This window comes from Pectinophora gossypiella, chromosome Z (assembly GCF_024362695.1).
Source record: "Pectinophora gossypiella chromosome Z, ilPecGoss1.1, whole genome shotgun sequence".
Taxonomy (NCBI): Eukaryota; Metazoa; Arthropoda; class Insecta; order Lepidoptera; family Gelechiidae; genus Pectinophora; species Pectinophora gossypiella.
Window position 1 is genome coordinate 7,901,598 of NC_065433.1, and position 24,979 is coordinate 7,926,576.

The 24,979-nt window shown below is 38.5% G+C and overlaps 1 protein-coding gene across 1 annotated transcript in view; it reads right to left on the reverse strand.

Annotated features, from left to right (window-relative positions):
* Window positions 1-24,979, reverse strand: part of LOC126380516 (uncharacterized) — a 55,771-nt gene that overhangs the window by 4,978 nt on the left and 25,814 nt on the right. The window contains exons 8-9 of the mRNA XM_050029978.1: window positions 9,786-9,937; window positions 6,159-6,257 (exon numbers count right to left, since the gene is read on the reverse strand). Of these exons, the coding sequence (XP_049885935.1) occupies window positions 6,159-6,257; window positions 9,786-9,937 (251 nt within the window). The remainder of the gene's footprint in view (window positions 1-6,158; window positions 6,258-9,785; window positions 9,938-24,979) is intronic.

A 24,979-nucleotide genomic window follows, 5' to 3' on the forward strand; every position in this document is an offset into this window, starting at 1 on the left:
GAGGTCCCGGGTTCAAATCCCGGTGGGGACATATCACAAAATTCATTTTGTGATCCCTAGTTTGGTTAGGACATTACAGGCTGATCGCCTGATTGTCCATAAGTAAGATGTAAAAAAGCCTATTATAAGATTAATGATTACCTACATGATAAAAATGTCTGGTATTGAATGTGTTCCTCTAGTTATTAAATAACTTGTAATGTACCCTCATTGATTTAAAAGATGTGTTGCTGTTGCAGTTTCTTGTCATTTCTTCTCCTCAGCCATAACACCTTGCGAAATGACGTACTTAAATTCAAAAATATTACATTGACCTTCAACAAGTTTATCCATGATAATTACGTTGAATAAATGATTCTGATTCTGATCCGTCCCTCTGAAGGCACGTCCCTCTGTTGGTCCCGGTTACTACTTCATCGGTTACGGTTAAATATGAAGCAACAATCATTTTTGTTTACTTATGCTTCTGCCATTAGATTATATTTTTGGATAAATATGTACTCGAGCTATAAAAAAAATAAGCAATTATCACGTTAAATCTTTATTACATTGTTTTACGGAACGTAGCCTGGAAAGTTCCTCATTTATTTATTTATCTATATTTATTTATTTATATAGACATTTGCAACATTACAGTAACAACATTACTCATTTATTAATTACCCTCGAACGCCAGTGCAGTAAGAGTACTTGACCGATCAAAAGAACTCTTAGGGATTGCACGCGGTTAATAATTTTAACAGCCTCCGTGGTCTAGTGGTTAGAGCGTTAGGCTCACGATCTGGAGGTCCGGGTTCGATTCCCGATGGGGACATTGTCGAAATCACTTTGTGAGACTGTCCTTTGTTTGGTAAGGACTTTTGTCGAAAAACTAAGATGATTCCGTGCTTCGGAGGGCATGTTAAGCCGTTGGTCCCGGCTATTAGCCGTAAAAACACCTCCACCAACCCGCAGTGGAGCAGCGTGGTGGAGTATGCTCCATACCCCCTCCGGTTGATTGAGGGGAGGCCTGTGCCCAGCAGTGGGACGTATATAGGCTGTTGATGATGATGATGAATAATTTTAGAAGATCTTCGCTTTTAGCAGATTTAAGTTTGATAGGTATTTATTTCTCAACAACTTTTACTTTTTAAAATTAAATAATATCCATCTGTGGCTGTATTCTCCTTAGATGGACTAAGAATTCAAGATCTTCTATTGTGTGGGTTGTAGGGTCGATTACGAACGACACTTCGATTATTAGGTACCCATTGGGCCACCAGAAGTGTTCATGATGACCTCGTCCGAATTCTAGCGATCAATCATCAGGCCGTCGCTTCACGATTCTCAAAAAAATTCTATTCCAACAATTGACCCTTGAAATATATCAAATATCTTTTATGCCATTCCATTTGTTACTGACTAATTCTACTAGACTTTCGCGTAGTTTTGTCTTTTATTCAAGAAACTAGCAATATTTATATATTGCCATTTTATTATTGTTCATGACATAAAAAGCTGTATTAATAACGTTTTATTGAAAGTATTATAAATGAATAAATATTTTATAATATTACAGTTGTATTATTCGGATTTGAAAAAAATATCTCCAATAAGCAAAAGGATTGATTTGATTTGGATAACCCAGTCAAATAAGATACATTTTACGTAACGTCAAAACAATTCATTTCTGTGGATTTGTTTTTGGAAATGCACACTTATGACGTCATTAATAACGTCATGTAATTCGTAATCAAAATTCGTAAATCAGTAAAAAATGAAATTGAATAGCATTTTATGATTTATCTTTTACCTAGTCGTTTATCCTGTTATACTTACTTGACAATCAAACAAATAGCAAAGTTGCCGACATCTTTTCATCACATTAATGTCATTCGCCAAAATGTGCGTGTAAATCTGAACACATTTTATGAATCCCTTGCGATTTATTCTATTTTAGTTCATACAAATAATGGAAGAGTGTGTTGTATACGGTGAATCACAATAGAAAAAGTCATAGACATCTCAATGGTCGCTAGGATAAGTAAACAACATGAAAAATTCAAGAAAGACTCTTGTGTCTCCTTTCAGGCGTGACTACAAAAATGCCTGACTTTTTATTATCAGCCGCGTCGAGTGTCTGAGGGTATGTGTAACAAAAAAAACTACTAGAAATCTATGCCGTAGCACCATGCATTTTGTGAATAAACACAGGTCAAAGTAAAAAAGTCCCACGCCAAAGAGAATTAAATTATTATTGCACTCACAAAAAATATTTCGCAAAGTTTTGACCTGACGAGTACCTAACAGAACCTATTCTTTTATTATATTGATGTTCACATTACTTAAATTGTAAAAATGAGAGATTTTTTTCTATCACGGTGTATATACAGGTATTATAATAAAAAAATATAATGGTTTGACCTTTCGTCGTAGCAGTATAGTGGGTTAGTATGGTAAATTAGGGTTGTTAAGGGTTTTTGTGATCGTTTTACTTAGAAAATGTTAGTTAATTTATATTTTATCCGTACTATTTGGTCGTACAAATGGAGGTATGTGAACGTACCGTTGTGGTGCGGTTCTAAAGCCGATGACGTATCAATTTTCGAGTATTTCAAGTGAAAAAAGATAAGGTGGTGTCCATTCTGTAAATGCATCGGCACTTCACAGGTCATTGCATAACGTCAGCGCTTGACATGGGCTTAACATTGAATACAAGATGAATGAAAAAATATTATGTCTAAACACAAAACTCAGCGAATTCCGAACGGAATTTCACACCTATAACACACTAAGCTATGCTAGTACGAGTATTATTGTTAACATAACAGCATCACGTTTGTATCTCCGATTATGTATAAGGACAAGCAGAGGTGTATACTTATTATAACATAACATAACATAACATAACATAACATAACATAACATAACATAACATAACAAATACTTTATTGCTCAAACAGGAAGAAACAAAATACAAAACAAAAGAGAAATAGGAGTACAATAAGCGGCCTTATTGCTAAGTTGCAATCTCTTCCAGGCAACCTTTAAGTATAGGAGATATTTAATATTATGTAATACAGCATAGGAATACTTGTACGTATAAAAATAAATAAAAGTTAAATACACTTACGAGTACATAAACTACATAATAATAATAAACATACAATTGTTATAAATAATAAATAAATATCAATACTTAAACTACTACATATACTATGAAAGAAAAGGAGTAGAAAGATTATGAAGATGAAGAGTAAGGAAGAAGATGAAGAGTAGAAGTAAGGAAGGAGCATGCCTTGACTTGCCCTTTAAAAGATTCTAATGACGAAGCTCTCCTAATGCTTTCAGCCAGAGAATTCCACAAACGGACATCATGCACTTAGTATATACATCCACTCTATTTAAGTCTCATGTAATAGAAGGCAAGCCTACTGCCATCAACTGGACACAAATTCTGTAAACCACGTGATATCATTTATCTATAATCCCAACTCATAAAGTCGAATTCAGTGGTATAGAGCACGAACCATGATTTCAACCCATGTAACTACAATGTAAGTCACGCGTTCTCAAAATGGGCTATCAGGGATTCATTGTTTATTCTATTCTATACAAAACAAACAATAAATTTCGCCAGCAAATACTGATACCTTAATATAATATCAAATAATGAATTCTTCCTCTTGTTTAGAGTAAATTATTTGAATAAAAGTTATGAAAGCTGATCCAAGTAGGATCCACATGCGTTGCATCAGCTAAAATAATGAAGCTAATCATTGTTTGTATAATTAATCCCAACAAAAACATTTTCATGTAAAATGTTGCCAAGACGGTAGCAATGACAAAAAAATATCAGATGTCATGTAGAGGCCAAGTTTCTAACTCTACATTTACAAACCCTACATGTTAGGTGTATGGGGTCTGTCCGTTTCATTACTACAAGAACTATACTTACAACAGAATAGCTATAAACAGTCACTAAATTTGTCATAATAGCTTTTTCACCTTACGCTCATGTGATGGCAGTGAAACTACCAAGCCACATATTTTACCTAACATGTAGAGTTTCAAAACTTAGGGTTTGTATACTTATGGAGTGTATAGTTAAAAGCTTGGCTCTGGATATGTAGACTCCTTTGTTTCTGACATTTCTATCGATAACTATCTTCAAACTGGTAAATCACTAGCGTTCGATAAAAGTGACAAATATGATCTCCATGCCAATTAGAAAACAATCGCCCATAGTCGCTTGACTAGTCCGCAAAATGTATGAAGCATGTTGGTCAACACATTCGTAAACAACAGGACGTTTATATTTCATATTTTTAAGTTTTACGAGAATTAAATGGTAATAATGTGATTTAACATCTAAAATATGGAGCCAACGCCAGATTTTATACAAATTTGACTAGCCAAATTAGGCATTTTTCAAGGATGTCGTATCAGCTACGCTCCTAGATTCAGTCTAGCGCGCAGGGGACATATATGTTCGCAGAGGGGAATGCCTGCAACCTGCATATATCTACTCCCTCCCGTACCTTATCAAGTACCGGACCTATCTAATTGCCTTTAAGAAACATAATTACTTTCACTTAAATACAATTTCGATGTCAAATTAAACCTCCTGCCTTCTAGTTCGCAGATTGCATTAGTTATAAACTTACTACCGGATACGAATCTCATCCTGACAAATAGTACAAGTTAGCAGTCGAGTCTGTACCGTCAGATGCGAAATTAGAGTGAGATCACACAACGCTTGCGACACGCGTACATTGCGATGTGGACAAGGACACCATAGAGGCGAAGTGGAGAAGATCATGTGTTGTCACGCAGCTATGTCGTTTAACACGTTTTGTTATAAGTACAGTTTGTGAGAAGCTGCAGTAGTTTTAGGCGGATGAGGCGTTCGTGGTGTAAAAAAAAATCGAATCAAAGTGTAGCTATGTTATCTAGTGAATAAAGATATTTTTGAATTTGAATTTTTAATTTTACTTTATTTATGTTCAAATTCTGACACATCTAGCACCGGTACGTTGCGCTCGCTGCGACGTCGACGACGGCACTGAGTTGTTACACCGCGTTGCTCTTGCGGCACCCAATACGTTGAAAAAGTTTGGATGGCAGCCGTCAGCGCTCTCCATTTGTCCGACCAAGTAGTTGGTAATTATTTATAATTGTAACGCTGCACGCTGCATCGACACAGCGTACCGGCAACTCATTGAGCCTCACCCTTACAAAGTAAGAACTGTGTATGCAAACTTTACCATGTCACATCAAACTTAACCAAACACTACCACCCACGTAGCTTAAGTGACAATCAGTTATGAATTAAGTTGCCTGCGATGTGAGCAGCAGGCGACACAGTCGTCATCTATTGTTTAACAAATATACCTAATAGTATAAATACCTCCAAACTGCTTCAGAATAGCTGTGCACGACGCACTCGATTCTTATGAACTCTTGTTCTCTCCATGGTATAAGAAGACCAGGTATGCTCAATCCCATGACAAGCGGCCATTGCTAGCCCATTGACGACGTAAGTGTTACCATTCAATTGGTATCTCCAACATTCCAAGGACGTAAATTTTATTATTGAAAATTAAGTGAATTACTGACTAATGTATTTAATTACTATTACTTGTCACATATATAAAAATCTGTAAAACTGAACGTAAATCTTTTACTAAACGTAAATTTTCTTGTAAAGTAAATTAAAAACGTTGGACGTGGGTAATTTATTTATTACGAAATGGCAACGCAGGGTCTGATGACGTCAGCTGGGCTAACCTTGAAATGCTAGCTGTCAGTTTTGCGCATACCTGGTCTTCTTATTCCATGGTTCTCTCGTATGCGTTATAAGGTAAATGAGCGACCTCATCAACTCTGGTGATTATATTATTGTCCACAAAAACCCCCGGCATGGCTCACGTACCGGCTACATGCTTACCGGTATGTTAATACCTTCGTGCGTTTGACTGTTAAGTCCAACGTACCTTCCGAAGTACAGATCATCTTACTTTTGGACAATCGGGTGATCAGTCTGAAATGTCCTCACAAATCACAAAGTGATCATGTCACCACCGGGAATCGTATCCGGGTCCTCCAAGAACTAGTAACCAACAGGCCACAGCGGCCGTTATACCATAATAAATGTGTACACTGTACAAGGTACTCACAGTCAGCCTCGATTGTGGGAACTGGCTGCAGCATCTCCTCGAGCGCATACTGGATCGCTTGCGGCACATCCGAGTACCGTGGCGCCGTGCTCGTAGAGCCTGTTCATCAATAATATAATGAAGTCGGTTAAAATAGAGCCTTAAATGGATTACTTAAGAAAACACTTATGTATAAGGAATGTTAAAAAAGTTGTTAAGAAAGGTGTCTTATGTGTGTCAAAAATTGTGAGGTGGGACATGAAGGAAACGATTATATTTGTTTATCTTTGTTTATTTAAAAAGTTTTATAATTTTCTACGTTTTCCCTTTTCAAAAACAACCGTCCGCCATTTACCTGTCATTCCGCAATCCTCTCTTCTCACTCGCTCACTAGGTCAAAGATAAATTATGAAATTCTGATTATTAAATAATGACAGATCTTAAGCTTTCTTTTAAGCATTTCATTCACAAACATTTTCTTTTCTCTTTATTTTATTTAACTTATTTATGAATCTGAATAAAGAAAAATGTAATAATAAGTGCGACATTTCGTCACGTTTTTCTATGACGTCACCGGTTGCTTCTTTCATACTAATTCCATAGTAATTTCGTGTTTTGACGTTTAGTAAAAAGTAACTGATTTGACTAGTTGGAAACTACCCATTATAGGCAGTGGTGTACAATATAATAGCCTAATAGCTTAATAAGTACTGTTATCTTGCACAAATCTCGGCGAACTCGACATTGTGGTGTTACAATAGTCACGTATAGTTATTAATAGTATGTCAATGGTCACGTAGGTTAATGTTACAATAGTCCTTAGATCGAATTAACGACATACGAAATACAATATCGTATCGTACATCACGTAAGGTCTGGTAATAGAATACAATAGGAAGAGAACGTGTACCTTTGTGTAACATGGCGGGTATTTCGTAGGGGTTTAAAAAAAACATGCTAAGGTCTATTGTCCAGGCTATTTTCCCGTGGAGCCGGAAAAGCGAATCGGGGAGCCGAATTTAGTTTTAAGGTTGATACTACAGAGTTCTTATAGAGATGCCGCGGGAGCATAGAAGGTGGGACCTGAACATGTACAAAACGAAACGTTATACTGAAGCAACTACAACGATCGTATTATAAATCTTTCGACCTATCGTCTTTGGTAACGCGCAAACACGCGCGATTGAGTTACTACGTAATCATCACCTTCCTAGCATTATCCCGTTTTTCACAGGGTCCGCTTACCTAACCTGAAAATTTGACAGGTCCGGTTTTTACAGACGCGACTGCCTGTCTGGTTCAACCCGCGAAGGGAAAATCAGCACAATACAGGTTAGGTCACATACTTACCTCCAAAAATGCATTGGGTTTCCTCACGATGTTTTTCTTCACCGCTGAGCACGCGATAATCCAAATTATGATCCAAACATGAATTCTAAAACAAATTCGTCCATCATTGGCTTAAGCCCGAGCTGGATTCGAACCTGCGACCTCAAAGTGAGAGGCAAGCGTTCTACCAACTGGGCTACCACGGCTCCTGTGATACTATGTAATCAACAGCGGGTAAATCGACTTAGCGGCATACAATAAGGAATAATACTACGTATAGAACGGCAACTCTCCGCTCCTCACCAGCGTCTGAGCTAGGTTTACCTCACGCGCACTCGAAAATAGTTTAGACTTGAATCGTAAATTATTTACGAAAATAATTTCGTTTTTTCCTCAGCATTGCATCCGAGCGAAGCCGGGGCGGGTCGCTAGTTGTGTTATAATAAAAAATTGAGGTGGATGCACAATATAGATGGCGTCGGGAGCGTTTGCGCCCGGATAATTTTATACTATTAAGGTTTGGTTACGCACTCGTTCACACAGAAATGAAACGCGGTGATGGCGGTGCTACATCAGTTTGAATGAGCTTTTTCCGTAAGTCTTCTTTGTAGATAACACAAAAATATCAGCATACACAGGCCTTTCTTCAATAATCACTGAAATTTTTAGTTTACTCTGTCATAAATATGTAATGTCAGGCTAGGGCTTTATATACAAGTAGATACTCCGGTTAAACGATGTTCGCATTATGTTTATGGCGCGGGTAAGGATAAAAGTGGGTATAGAACATGTGGGTGAGAAGGGATCCTTTCTAAAATTTAAAATTTATCATGCGCCCTAAGTTATTTCTCCCAAAGTAGTAGATCGTGCACAACGAACCATTCTAATTGAAAAAAAAATAAAGAAAAATTTAAAACTTAATTTATAATTTCGCATGGACACGAGGAGGACCCGGTAATGGTTAACACGCTCGTCCCTAATTGAAAAGAGCTGCGGGTTCAAGTCGCGTCCGAGTCAGAATTTTTCGATGTTTTCCTGAGTGCTTAAAAATCAGAAAACATTCTAATTATTTAATAATAATAAAAATAAATTATTTATTTATTCGGACATTACTTATCATAGGTCATTACATAGGTCGAACACAATCACAAGAAAACCTATTATTATGTCTCATTACTCATAGGTTTTGCATTCCCATCCGGCGAGGACCTAATTCATTTTCACGACTCGAACCAACTCGGCTCAATCAGGGTGAGTTAAGCTGATTTCCCGGCACCGAGATACAATTACCTACATAGATCCGTAATTCACGTCCGCAATCCTTATTGGAGTAGGTCACAAGTCGCCTGCAGATTAAATGAGATTTTTATAATTATTTTTTCCACCTCTCTCGCAATGCACCCGACCTTCCTGCGACTGCCGCCACACCAAACCATTACAGCAGGGCGTAATAATTTTTTCATCCCGTTGTAACTTTTAAAATATTTGTCCTCAGCATGAAAGTATTTGTTTTGACAAGAATCTATTCAAAACAAAATAAGAATTGGATATTATAGTATTAAATACACTATTTATGGTTAACTATTATGGATAATGGCAATACTTACTTATAAGATAATAAGTAATGATCTTGCAGAGTTTTATGTAGAACTATTTAAAGGAAACATTTCCACCATAGGTACAAGGCATTCGTAATTTTCACACTTTTTGCAGCGCACGCCAAATAGCTCGCAAGTGGCAGAGTTTTTCCGACTTACTTGATGCTTATTGTTATATTTTAGCACTATAGACATATTTACATCAATTTTATAGCCAATCTACACAAATATCAAATTCAAATTCAAAAATATCTTTATTCAGTAGGTAACATAATTACACTTTGAATCGTCAATTTTTACATAACGAACGTCTCATCCGCCTAAAACTACTGCAGCTTCTCACAACCTGTATATCGATATCTTACTTAAATTGTATCCCATACGTTATTCTGACGTATGAGAAATATTATTGGTAAAGTTTCATTAAAATTAATGCTAAAAATCCACACATCAATACATCCCCACTAACTATCGCATTTAAAATGTTAGTAGAATAGGATTACAGGCCATAGAAACAAGGGAGATATGCCCTGAGCACTAAGATATTTTTGGCTGGACCGCTGTTCACCGATTTACCCACCGTTCATTGCGTAGTAACAAGCGCTAGATGTGGTTGCGCGATACAAAAGAAGCAGTTGAATGACATGGAAAGTTTTATAGTACGACACCTGCCATGGCATCTCTGTATAACAAGAACTCTGTAGATAGGATGTGGCATTACCTACGGCGGAGAGCAGCTGGTTGATCTGCTGTAGCGCAGTCTTCATCTCGATGATAAGGCGGCCCTTGTGGTTCAGCGAGCTACTCAGCTTCCTCTCCTCGCGGATCTGCGTGTCCAGCTCGGCCATCAGCTGGTTCTTCGCTTGCAAGTACCTGCCAATAATTTGGGTGGCTTCAAAACGTAAATGGGTTGATTCCGGTGGAGACAAATCACAAAAATGACTTTGTGATCCCTAGTTTGGCTAGGACATTACAGGCTGATCACCTGATTGTCCGAAATAAAGATGATCCGTGCTTCGGAAGACACGTTAAGCCGTTGGTCCCGGTTACTCCTTACTGATGTAAGTACGCCGTCGTTACATGAGTCATGTCAGGGGCCTATGGAGGCTCAATAATAACCCTGACACCATTGATGGGGTGCACCTCACAACCTACACAATAGAAGAAGATTAGCCGGTCGGCACATCCGCTGGACATGTCGTGTCCGCCCGAGTAGTCAAAATTCAAATTCAAAAATATCTTTATTCAGTAGGTAACATAGTTACACTTTGAATCGTCAATTTTTACATAACGAAATTCTCATCCGCCTAAAACTACTGCAGCTTCTCACAACTGCAAGCTGCAAGAAAAACCTTGGCAAAGGGCCCAGTGAATGACATAATGAAAATGTTGTCAGGTCAATGTGTTACGCCTCAAATTGTTGTCTAGCTACTTCAATGGGCTCAACAAACACTGTCACCCCACAACATTGCGTTTTGCGTTAGTGGCAGTGGTAGTTTGCTCTTTAATGCAGTTTCACTTAACTTCGTTTAATATTTCATTGAATTATGTACCAGGAACGGAAGTCTACGTTAAATAAACTGCCTGCGTACCTACGTCTCCCTGCTGGGTACAGACCTTCCTTTATTTATTACTCCGGCACGCTTATAAATATTTATGAATCATCTTTTATAACACATGAATGAAGAATAGAATTATTATGTTAACACTTTCAAGGACAGTGCGTCTATAGCCGTGGTGGTGGTGATCCCAAGGTCAATAACCCGTTTAGTGTCCAAGAAAGTGTTAATCACATATCAAATTTATTTTCCAAATGATCTGTTGCCCACCGCTCGTTGTATACAGCAACCTAAACATAATTCGCATTGTCTCTTGGACCACCTTGGGTTACCAATAACCAAAACACAATGTAACAAACACAGCAAGGTGAAGCAGCTAGAAATTGCCAGACGACTATCGATCTTAGAAAGCTTTGAGCAAACCACAAACCAATGCCGTGCTCTTGAACTGTGGCATTGTACCATAGAATAAGGTATAATAATCTACTTATACTTGTAACATTACATACCTACCTCCTCCACCCTACTATCCCTGTTATGATCTAGTAACACCAACCTTGCAAGTTCGAATCCCTCATACACTATCACAAGCATGATAAATCTAGTTAACACAAAAGGACATAACATCATAACATAGCATCAAGCCAGTCTCCCCGAAAGGGTAGGCAGAGTATAATAATTCACCCACTCCTCGTCAGCTATATTTTAAGCATGTAATGGGGGACGAATCTAGTGCCCTTAACCGGGTACGAATCCTGAAAACTACGTGATACTTCTTCTTCTTCTATCGTATGGGTTGTGAGGTCAATTACCAACCTCATCAACCCTGGTGACAGGGTTGTTATTGAGCCGCCAAAGGCCCCTGACATGGCTCATGTAACGGCTACTTACTTACATCAGTAAATAGTAACCGGGACGAACGGCTTAACCTGCCTTCCGTAGCACGGATCATCTTACTTTTTGGACTATCAGGTGATCAGCCTGTAATGTCATAACCAGAGATCACAAAGTGATTTTTGTGATATGTCCCTACCGAGATTTGAACCCGGAACCTCCGGATCTTGAGCTGTTGCAACCACTGGACCACGGAGGTTGTTACTAAGTAACTATGAACCAAATATGAATTCGAACTCTGAAAATCGCATTCACACTGCGAAGTTTTTAGACAATATTTACGATTATGTACCATAAAGGCTTCCAGAAAAGCGTTGCACTCATATGAGAGACCGTATACATAACAGGGCCGAACCGAGCGTAGGTTTGTGTAATGTTGGCGCGGGGTGTAATTATCAATAATGGCCGCAGACAACGGAGCTGACAGATTTAATTAAGTAATTCGTGAGTTTTCATCGGATTTCCAATGAAAACCCGACCATGACGGCTGCCAACTCTCGAAACCAAAACACAAACAACAGTAATACCTATTAGTTCCAACGTCGAACGCAATTCCTATTAAGCAAGTGCGATCTGTGCGATTGTAATTCACTGAAACTGACACCTCCTGTCAATTAGGTAGTTGAAAAGCCAACCACAAAGCGCTGTGATTCAGCTCATTTCATCAGTTTCAGTAGACGTTAGTAATATTTACATTAAGATCAAAGAATCCCATATTCTTAATAAAAAATAAGGATTATGTCTCAACATACATAACATACATACATAAACTCACGCTTTTTTCCCACCAGGGTAAGCAGAGACTAAGGAATTCCATTTGCTTCGATCCTGACACACTTCTCTTGCTTCCTCTACATGTATTCACAAATCAACAACATTTGTTGTAACCGTTTCGCGGGGCTCTTTACTTAATACACTTAAACTATTCGCAATTAACTATTTTTATAACATAAGTAAGTACCTGCTTGTAAGATTATGGCCAAAGTATGTATGTAAGCTTGTTGCAAGCATTCATGTGTTTTGTAGAAATTGCATCGAGTTTCACACGGAGATGAAAAATAATAAAGTAGGTAACGTACAAGATGCTTGAGATACGTGTCCAGGCTGCAGGATTATCTTGCTTTAGGTGCATAGAAGTAAAAAAATAAAAAATAAATATAAGCTCACAAGTATATTCCCAATTAGGGTAGTCAACGGTAAAGACATCGCATGATGCCATGATGAACTAAGTATCTGTATTTCACCGAGCTCTATTGAGGTGATCGGAGGCTGATCCTTTGTCACCATAAGTTTGATTTGTTTAACGTGACTTATTGTAGATTTGTCGCAAATGGCATTAACTACTTGGCCGGGCATAAGTTTGTGTATGATGGATTATATGACCATTTTTAATGGCTGATAGACAACTGCGTTCGTAAGATTGTTACGAAAAGAAATCGCGCAGAAATAAAACTGTAAAACTTAGGCCAGGTGCGCACTACGAGTTTTTCGCCGTGCGGCAGAAAAGAGCAGCGGCATAATGTCGCACTGTAATACTGCCCCGCTACGGCGGCTCTGCCGTTAAGTGCGCGCAATACAATTTAAAACTGTTTGGTACAGAATTACAGTGCGACATTATGCCGCTGCTTTTTTCTGCGGCGCGGCGAAAAACTCGTAGTGCGTGCCTGGCCTTAATGGCGATCCACGCGCTAATATTATACATACAATTACACATCCATTTACTACCCACTCTCTGGTACATGCATAAACGAGTGCCTCCCAAGGACTGTCTGCCCTAACCACAACGTGGTTACATTACAAGGTCGAAAGCACCACCACCAAAAAGCTAAATGAGACCGGCGACCGTTTAGTCTCTTCATACACCGTTTTATAAATAAATGTAAGTATCTTAAAATTATATTTAAGCATCTCTTCCAAATGTAACACACGTCTTCATAAACTTTTTTAGTTGCCACCGGAGTCTATGGTTGTCACGGATGTTAGACACAGAATTTTATTTTTAGTTTTAACAAAACACGAACAAAACTTACTCACTCTGTAAATGTCTCTTTATTTCGATCAGAATAATAAGAAAGTATTAAGTAAAATATTTATTTTTCAGAAAAATACAGAAAATATTGGTACAGTAAAAGCCTCAACCAATTCCTCTATAATGGGTGGAAGATGTGTTGTGCCACTTGTGCCTAGGTATAATAACAAGAGTCATAATGTATACCCAAAATCAAACATAAAAGATGCATGTCTGTGTACGAAATTGTAGTATGGCGACGCCAATCCAGTATTTAATTAAGCACACCAACATTTTGATGGTAGTTAGATGTGGTGTCGAAGCCACTGCAACCAAATAGGTTTGCATTATCTGCATAGCCGGCAGTGTAAGCGCTCCATCGTGCAAAGCGAATATTGTCTTTGGCTTTCACGGGCAACGTGACGAAGCCGCATTCGCTTCCTACACAAACCTCCAATTAATTCTAGTTTCTAGAGCTCCCTGGTCACGGAACTAAATGTAAATGCAACTAATTGAAAATGTTGCGTACGGTCACGAGTACTAATATGTATACAGTTTGATACCATGTCTCATTAACTTTTTTGACAAATTAAACCGTATGTCTCTTTAAATGTCATAAATGACCTCATCAACCCTGGTGTCAGGGTTACTATTGAGCCGCCAAAGGCCCCTACTACATGACTCATGTAACGACTACTTACATCAGTAAGTAGTAACCTAACCTGGTCCAACGGCTTACCGTAACTTCCGAAGCACGGATCATCTTAGATCAGCCTGTAATGTCCTAACCAAACTACAGATCACAAAGTAATTTTTGTGATATTTCCCCACCGGAATTCGAACCCGGGTCCTCCGGATCGTGAGCCTAACGTACCACTGGACCACAGAGGCCGTGAACCTTCAAATTTGTGACATGATACTTTGAAGCGGAATCATAACAAAATGCCGCATTGTTAGCAAATAACAATATTGAGGGCTGCCGGATATTGGGCTGCTACTCCAATAATCTTCTAAAATAAATGATATCTGTGGATTCAATCGGATTACCTGCCAGCCGTTAAAGTAAAATGGTTTGTTCTCGAAACAACTCCATTTTACAACTGGATGAGCATAATCACGGATAAAATAGGTTCCCCAACATTCTGTACCACGCACGTTATTTCGTTCGTTCCATCGGCAAACTACGTCTACGTCTGCGTGAACTTCCACTATCCATTTCCTCTTAAAAGGACAAATCGAAAGACTGGAACACTTCATTTATAATGAATGTTATAGAATTTTAATTTCACCTCCTTAGAACACATCGTTATTTATTTATGATGAGTATTATACATTTTTTTATCATTTCCTTTCCATGGCATGTCATAGCTTATCAGCCCAACCCCCCCTCGCCCCGCGTACAGGCATCAGGGCACGCGGGAAAAAACGTCAAATGAGTATTTTTTCAAGTTACAATAAAAATACCGATACTACTGTACTAACTTTTGCCCTAGACTACGTTTTGCATGGGGTTCGTTTACCGGTAGCACTACACCTACAATAGTATAGTTTCCAACTAGTCAAATCAGTTACTCTACATCAAAACACGAAATCACTACGGAATTTGTATGAAAAAGCAAACTCTGACGTTATAGAAAAACGTGACAAAATGTCGGACTTAATATTACATTTTTCTTTATTGAAATTCATAAATAAGTTAATCTGTCTTTATTTAGTAATCAGAATTTCAAAATTTATCTTTAACCTAGGAAACTAACCAATTCCCAATCCGCCCCACGATATGTCTGTCTCTGCGTTTATTACCGCGGTCAAGAATATAATCATTGAAGAGAGGTCGACAAGTGCAACTAATATTAAAATTATTACATGAATGCTTTACAAAGTCATACGAAATAGTGTAATGTAAGCAAGCAAGTATTTCAATTTGAGGGAGTTAGGAGGGAGTTTGGTTTGGGTAGCATCATTTATTGGTTTACAAACTTGCGGTAACATATGCGAGGTCTGAAATCGATTAAACATTTGAACCCCGGAACGCGGCCGGGGCGCCGCGCCGGGCGCAGGCTCGCTCGTTTACACTAAATCATCGGCTACACCGTTCCGCAAACTGCTTTCAACGTTTCTAACTCCATAACTATCGATACCATGAGAGAGTAAGTATGAAAGTAAGAAATCAATGCGCGCCGTGGCGCCTCGTATAATTAATTAACTTCCTTTACGAAATCGGATGCCATTAATATAATTTCTTACTTTTCTTTGGACTGAAACAAAATTGAGTACGAAACATACTGTAAATTCCATTCAATTTACATATTATTTTAATTTACTCATTTAAAAAGTACTCGTAAACCACAAACGTGCATTTAATTTAGTTTATTTTTGCCTTTGTTTCGATTTTGTCCTATTCGCACTACACATCGGTGTGAATTTACTTCACTTGAGAAATTGTTGCTGAATTGCAAACTCGTCGTCGTTACCAGCGATTGTCCCGCGTCGTAGCGTTTTACGCTGATATTGCTACGGCGTAGCCGTAGTCGTCTTCACGTAGCATTTCAAAGCTACTGTGGCAGGTAGAGAAGAAAATAAACCCAAGTCAATTTAAATACGCCATAGAGAGTCACTGTACGCCATGTAAGTAATTGTATTGTATATTTTGAAACTAACATCAATTGTACGTTAGTTTTATGTTATAATATATGAGAAGCTCGGGGGCGCAGCGGTTAACGCGCTCGGTCTGCGATTGTTGAAGTAAAACAACTTTCGCAAAGGCCGGTCTAAGGATGAGTGACCACAAAAAAAAAAGTTTTCATCTCGAGCTCCTCCGTGCTTCGGAAAACACGTTAAGCCGTTAATAACCATCAATCCGCACTGGGCTCGCGTGATGGTTTAAGGCCCGATCTCCCTACCCATCCATAGGGAAGGCCCGTGCCCCAGCAGTGGGGACGTAATGGGCTGATCATGATGATGTGATATATAATAACTAACCTAACCTAACCAAATGTAAACATCAGGAGTCCAAAATGAATCTTCCATCTACAATTCAAATACATGTATAATATAAGATGAAACCTAAAGAGCTGTTTCATCCATTATTTCAAATTGAATCCACTTCTTTAAGAAGATACCGAATTGAAAAGCCTCTTATCGAAAAGCGTTTGATTTATAAATTATACTAAGTACCAACCTATCTTCCAAGTAATCCGTGAGGTATTGTTAGAAATCGTCAAACAACCGGTATCGGTCATTTATTGGAATCACTTATGAAATTATTAGTCCAGCGCGGCAATTATTATAATGATCTAATAATACTCCCTGACTGCGGTTAATGATGCATCCAACACACTTGCATAAAAGGTGTTAAAATATTGGCAAATAAGTTTAGTTTACTTTATTACTTGAGGAGCTCGGTGGCGCAGCGGTTAACGCGCTCGGTCTGCGATTGTTGAAGTAAAGCAACTTTCGCAAAGGCCGGTCATAGGATGGGTGACCACAAAAAAAGTTTTTATCTCGAGCTCCTCCGTGCTTCGGAAGGCACGTTAAGCCGTTGGTCCCGGCTGCATTAGCAGTCGTTAATAACCATCAATCCGCACTGGGCCCGCGTGATGGTTTAAGGCCCGATCTCCCTATCCATCCATAGGGAAGGCCCGTGCCCCAGCAGTGGGGACGTTAATGGGCTGATGATGATGATGATGACTTTATTACTGGTACGGTCACGAGTACTAATATGTATACACTTTGAAACCATGTCACAATCACTTTTTTGACAAATTAAACCGTAAGTCTCATGAAATGTTAAATATGATAGTGCGAGAGGTTTCTAAAGTGGGTACATGATATTGCTCTTGACTGTACACTTCATTTATTAAAAAGAAACAACACGTAAGGGAAGACAGAAGGAAAGAGAGGATGGGGAAGATCCAAGGAAAGCTTACGAGTACATGTAACTTCTTATCGTGTGGGTTGTGAGGTGGAATACCTACCAGCCTTATCAACCCTGGTGTCCGGGTTATTATTGAGCCGCCAAAGACCCCTGACATGGCTCATGTAACGACTACATACTTACATCAGTACGTAGTAACCGGGACCAACGCAACGGCTTAACGTTCCTTCCAAAGCACGGATCATCTTACTTTCGGACAATCAGGTGATCAGCTTGTAATTTCCTAACCAAGCTAGGGATCACAAAGTGATATTTGTGATACATGTAACAATTTAAAGAGAAGGCGAAGATCGTGTCTATAAACAAGTTAAGTACTTAATAGGCCCCTAAGAAGAATGGAGAATGCTACACTGACACGAGCGTGGGTCTTAAGTTAATGAAGATGACTGGTTCACTTCATAGAATTATGTGGTTCTGCGGTCACAATCAGCTTTCCACTCCAAAGATATCAAAGCACTATCAAAGATGTATAATCGCAGAAAGCTTTACTTTCAACATAATTAATTCTTGTTTCTCTTTCCATTAAGATAGATATGAAAGCGACAACTTTAATGTTTCCTGTTCTGTATCCCGGGAATATCTGTTCAAACTCAGACGACATAAACTGCGTAGTTGCTGCACCAGCCCCAGATGTTAATGACAAATAACCTACAATGCGGAAACGACTTACTTATTATAAAACAGAGTATAACATAAGAAGAAATGTCTTATTGCTTTTTACAACACTCACCAGTGCTTAGGAAAATCTCACAAAGAGAAAACATCGAAATATCTAATCCGCAACTTTGTCTGAGTATGTCAAAAGTAGGTTCTCTACATCAATTACTCGCGAGTGGCACAATCGCGTCTTGCATTTCAAATATCAGGTTCAAATCCCGGGAACTGAGATCTAATCTGTTATCACAAACTATTTAAAGTGATCACACCACCACTGATTTAAGAGCTACGCTCTTGTCGGTGTAGCATTCTCCATGCTACTTTTTTTGGGAAAAAATAGGGCAGTGGTTTCCCTCTTGCCTTCCGCCCCGCAGTATTCTGTCTGACGTGACTGGAATGGCGCCTATTTCTAATCTGTGGCCGTACTAGGACTCCTTTCCGAAGTTCTATTACGAATCAGATTTCATATCATATAATGAATGCCCAAAAACACCTTTTTTAAATAAGTCTATGTTATTTTGTAGTTATAGACCATTCGGAGGAGTTTCTGAGGATATTGTGAAATTGCTATCTCAGTATTAAGGCCGCTTTTTGTATGTTTGTTTAATTAGTGTTCCTGTGTCATAATATGTTCCTTTTGTGCAATAAAGAATTGTGTATTGTATTTTAGTGATTTCTTTAATTTATAATAATTTCAAGAAACATACAATATCGGATCATACCTATATGTCTGTAGCCCCGGCACGCGACGTTATATTGGGTTGCATTTTTCTCTATTCACAAACAATAAAATAAATTATATCTCGTTAAGTCATCTTGGGGTTTTCCATATACTTAAGCGGAATAATAAAAGCGAGGATATATTTTCAACGTCCCTTCATGTCACTTTATACTGAAAATCTATACTTAATTCGACAGAAGAAGTTAACTTAATAAATGGATTTATCATTTATATTTTGAGGTTGCACAAAAGCCTTAAAACCTTCATAATAAAGGCTTCATTGTTTGGTTTCTTTTAGTAATCTCACAGAGCAAAACACATAAGACGTGATTCCAGATTCAGTGTGCAATTTTATATTATTCACCTTGTTTACAAGTCTTGGGCGACACAAAATTGGAATATTTTTCCCCGTATTGTCTCGAAAGAAAGTTCTAAATTGTATTTTACGTCTACAATATTAGCTACGTTAGAGACATCCCACCTAAGCTTATTGTTCATAACCTAGCGTTGGATATGGTTACCGCATTATAGTCTTAGCACAGGTATTAGAAAGTAAAGTACTGGCATAGAATAAAGAATTATGGTATTAGGTAAGACGACAGCTGATACACACACTAAATATATATATAATAAATGTAAAGAATTTCTTAAAAAAATATGTACTTATAAAAAAAATATGCCTATCATATTTCCTCTTTTTCCTATACACAATCCCCTTCTAGTTATATTTAAGTACATAAGTATATAACATAATGCAAGTTGATCATTACTTCTCCTACATTCTTGAGACTTTCATTAGTACTCATTTGGTTTACTGTTCTTTGATCCCTCGTCTATTAACCAGGCCCCAGGGGAAACAAAGTCATATACTTTGCCCTCCACTGCGGCAATTCCTGTTCGGCGCGCCATCGCCGCGGGCTTGGCCGCCTCTTACTTGAGTAGGCCAGAGAGAGATGGTGGCTGAAATCGAGTAGGGACCTACGGGGTATAACGTAGAAACCCTGGTGAAGACCTGCGGAAATCCATCGGTACGGCAGTGCAGGAAGGAAATCGGAGTGCAATCTGTAGCCTGTAACCTGACAGAGGGCAGCAGTAACTGTCAGTACTATTCAGGGGCGGAGGACAGGAGTCCTAGTACGCCTTTGAAATAGACTACTTTGGGCGCCACCCCACTCGCGTCGTACAGAGTACTGTGGGGCAGAAGGCAAGAGGGAAACCACTGCACTACTTTTCCCTAAAAAAGTAGCATGGAGAATGCTACACTGACAAGAGCGTGCCACGTAAATTAGTGATGATGATGATGATCCCTCGTCATGGCATGGTACTCGCGTAATTCAAAAGACCTTTTTTGCCTTGAGAATATGATATTTATGATTCTTTTTTCTATAAGTTGTCTAACATTTTGGGTGTATGGAGCTCATTTTGTATACCTGCGGTTTCATTACACAGATCTCGTGTGTTAAATAAATAAGGGCGACACGATGCGTTGTGTTTCCGTTGTGATAAGTATATTACAGCTAAATATCACATGATGCGTTGCGACGTCTCGTATCACCCAGTACGAAATTAAAACGGCCGACGCCCGTGTGATATAAACCGTTCTTAAAGGAATCATAATATTTGTAAAGTTCTTTGGAGTTATTTAACCGCTGTACTGGAACAGGTGTACGACGCACATACAGAGTGTCGTCCAATTAAATAATGGTATGTCGTAAAACTGTGATAAGTAAGTACAACAATCAATGACGCGACGTGAACGTCTGCAAAAAAAAAATACCTATATGGCATTGATCAGAATATTATTTTTAATTCTATTCTTTCCCGTTACGGCTTTTGGATATCTCCGACCAAGTAGTTAATGCCATCTGCGGCAAATCTACAATAAATCACGTCAAAAAAAAGCTTTTGAATATAATGTGCTATCAAATCAGAACGATTTTCTTTTTAAATGATATAGTAGGTAGGTTTCTTTTAAACATATAAAACTGTAGGTAAATTAAATTCTGTTACCCAACTGATGTTTTAAAAAAATATGAACAAGATGTGCTGTTGCAGTTATTTTAATAACAATGGACCGAAATCATTTTGTCTTAGTCAAAACACGTTAAATTTGAATAATAAAACAACAATACACGTCAAAAAATATTTTGTGGTGTAGGTACTTCAATTACAGAACTCCCTGTATGGAGCTCTCCAGTTATAATTCAGTAGAAAGTGGGCGGCGGGTAGCCCTCTGTGTCCAGACTAATATAATGTTCTGTTGCTTAATCTTTTGTAGCTCTACATTACTAAATTTTATTTTATTTGTAAGGGTATGATTATACACCTGTGCTGGTAATAATAAAATAAAACAAAATACTTACATATATTTAAGTAAGTATATTCAAAAGGACAGGTTTATACTATACTTTATAACCTACTTATGTTATTTTAAACACAAAATTGTATTTTGATTAAGTATGTTTGGAATTACACATAAATAAATAAATAAAAATATTTATTTCAAATAGCCCAATACAGTAGGTAGGTAAGTACAACTATTACCCGTACCCGTTATTATGTGCTTTAATTAAGTACAACTTATTTATATGAATAAATAGTTGAAGTTGAATTGACATACCGACAGTTGATGGTCATCAGGACAGGGCTAAAGAGTAAGTGAAGGTCTAAAGTCCTTATATATTACGATTTCACGGAAATGGAAATTCAAAAAGATTTGCGAATCAGGGGTCGTCCCTTCAGGCGAGGTGGCATGTGCAGTTGGCGGCCCGAGATTTATTTATTTATTTATTTATTTATTTATTAGGTTTGCCAACAGACAAAAACACTTAGATTAGGTAGGCATCGAATGATTTCGCGCTCGAGGATACGTCGAGTTTGCCCCGGGGCTCCAAACACGCTTCAGGCCTCAAACAGAGCCTTCAATCGCAAAGCCAAATAGTATACATCACAAGACTCACAAGTACCAAATCTAAATTGATGATTGTGAAATAATAAAGTCAAGATTTAACGATACGATACGTTTCTTAATAATTTGTTGAATCGCGATCCCGGAACGGAAAACTTTTTTAATCGTAAAATGGAAATGTATTTGACTTGGAAATCAAGCTTGGCGACCCGACGTGTCGAGTAGCTTTCTACTTTGTATTTAAGTCTTTCGTAAAACGGATGCATGAATAGCTCGTAACCTAGATTCCCCTTGCGCTGCCGATCGGAAACGATCGACAAACTAAAGCACGCTAATATCTCAGTAGTAATTATGCTACACAATCTTACTGCCAGCCATGCCAGAAATACTGACATTATACCTACTTTCAAACTAGTTTTTACAAGCTTTCTTTAGATACCCCTGTAACCTGTAATAGGGTAGTTTCGAACTAGTCAAATCACTTACGTTTTGCTAAACGTCAAAACACGAAACTACTATTTATTTGAAAAAGCAACCTGAGACGTCATAGAAAAACGATACAAAATGTCCTACTTATTTTAATTAATTAATAAATATGTTAAATAGAAAAAAAATACGTTTTTTTGTCACCTTTAGATCTTACAACTTACAATCTTACAACTCTCATTACAGGTATAGATCTGTCTTTATTTAGTATTAATCACAATTTGGTAATTTATTTTTGACCTAGGAACCTACCCAATTACATGGTACCTAAAAAAGCTTGTAAAAACTAGTTTTTATTTGATATCCAACTTTATGACTACACTCTCTACGACTACGTCATTGATTGGGGGTCAGGAGCACACTCAATCATGCAACTCAACTGTGGGTCGCGTCGGTGATGAGATGACACCTGGGGCCTGTTTAACACTTTCAAGGACAGAACGTCTACGGACGTTCCGATTCCAAGGTGACATACTATTATGAACCATCAATGACCCATGGTCTCTGTCCATGAAAGGGTTAATAAAACTTACAATTGTAAATTACAATGACAATTTGATGTACATTGCGGAGTGTGTGATCACGAATATTTTGCAGTTTCATATTAGCTACGTAATGAACACCAAATTGTCGTTGTAATTTACGATTGTAAGTTTTATTAAACAGACCCCTGGACTAGTGTCAATTTAGAAAAGTTTCTGTCCGAAATTGGGCCCGGTGGTCTAAAAAGGCCATATTTAAATTCATCTAAAACAGCAATATTGCAATTTAACATTTGCGCATACAAAACTAAGTGACAGATGTCAAATAGCAATATTGCTTTTTAAATGAAAATAGGTAATCTTTTTTTATTGGCGTTGAATGTATGTACACATTCAGTATCAATAATTTTTTAACGCACACATGATTTTCTGTGACAAATCCTTAATAATGGCGGGACGACCATTCAAGTCTGTATCTGATATTCCGTCATGTAATTATAATCCAATGGCTGTTTTAGAAGATACTGGATAGGCACTAAACACATTTATAGTGATTATCTAGCTCCGGTTTGCGTTTTAAGTATATTTTTTGAATGAGAAAGGTAGTAATTTTTTTAGTACTAGTTCAGCTTAATACAAAATTTTAACTTTATTGTAATTGGTCCCGCCGTTTTGACGCAGCACTGTATAAAGGCGGTGAGTGAATACAAAACTAGAATCACTACAAGAATGATCTCAAAGCAAAAAGATTTTACCCGAACTCCTCCATGCTCAACTTTCTTATTGGCTTGCCCTTTGACAATTCATATTGCACTTTAAAAACTAAGCAAAGCTTTCATCTTAAGATGGTATCATTTCGCTTTTTTTTTTTCTTTTTTTTACCGGCTTTAAAGATCTCGCCTTTAGCGGTAGCGCATCCGATGCGCGGGGCGTCAAGCGACGCGGCGCGAAGTGCAAAACAATTTCTCCTTCAGTTTTCGTATCAATAATGTTTATTCCGGCAACAGCTGCGATAGCCGAAACGTGTGATGCGGTGGGCAACGCGGCGAGCGACACAGCAGATGACGCGGCGGGCGACGCGACAGGTGACGCGGCCGTGCGACGCGCCAAAAACCGCTATGTCACTAATCCGCTCTGCGCACCGCGCAGCGATGCGTATCCCTGAACGAGACCTTCAATAGTATCTTTTTAGAAGTAGGTATAATAATGCGGTACAATTACCCTATAGACCATAAGCCACATTGTCATTAGAAATCAGCTGTTAATGCGGAGAGTATAATGTACTTAATGAAATAATAAAGAACACCAAGAACGTCGAGTTTTATTTATACACTGATCTGAACTCCCCTGGGTTAAAAAGGCCACATCGAAGCAATTCATCCAAAAAAGCAATATCGCAATTTGACAACGTATAAAAAAGTAAGTGCGCAATGTAAACAAATGTTAAATAGCAATATTGTTTTTTAGATGAATCGTTTCGATTTTGCCATTTTTACCCCCAGTATTGTAACGTCGAAACTAAAATTTCCTAAAACATGTTTTTTTAGTTATTATTCAACTTTTTCAGTTTGGCTTTTTACCAGATCTAATTTGTATTTGTGTGTCGCTTTGATTCTCTTGCGTATGTGCTTTGCTGTTCCCAGGGTCACGTACCTCCTCAGAACGGCACCGACCTGGCTTTTCTCTGAGGAAGTATCTTCGTTCGATAAGGCCCTTAAAATAACTCTCGAGTCTCTCTTAAATGTCTCCCTCAATGAGACTCAGTGGAGTCAAGCAGCGCTGCCAATTCGGCACGGGGGGCTTGGTATCCGGCGTGTAGGGGATGTTGGGCTGCCGGCTTTCATTGCGTCGGCGCATGGGGTTGCGGACTTAGTCGCTAATATTTTATCTTTAAATGGTGGCGAGTCCCGCATACCCTTTGTTGCTGAGGCAATGTTGGCTTGGGCGGTTCTTAATCCTGGCGCGTCTGTTCCGGAAAACCCTCAAATTCAGCGCTCTTGGGATGAAATTCAGTGAGATCGTCAGGAGCCGATATTGCCCGGTTGATGGCTGTGTCGCGAGCTGAGGCCGGCGCTTGGTTGCAGGCACTGCCGTCACCCCATATAGGGACCCTTCTGGATGGGGACTCTTTGCGTGTGGCTGTGGCTCTCCGCCTTGGCTGCAAAGTGTGCGAACCACACCTTTGCATTTGCGGTTCCATGGTGGAGGCCAATGGTCATCATGCTTTGAGTTGCCGTCGGTGTTTGGGCAGATTTCCCCGTCA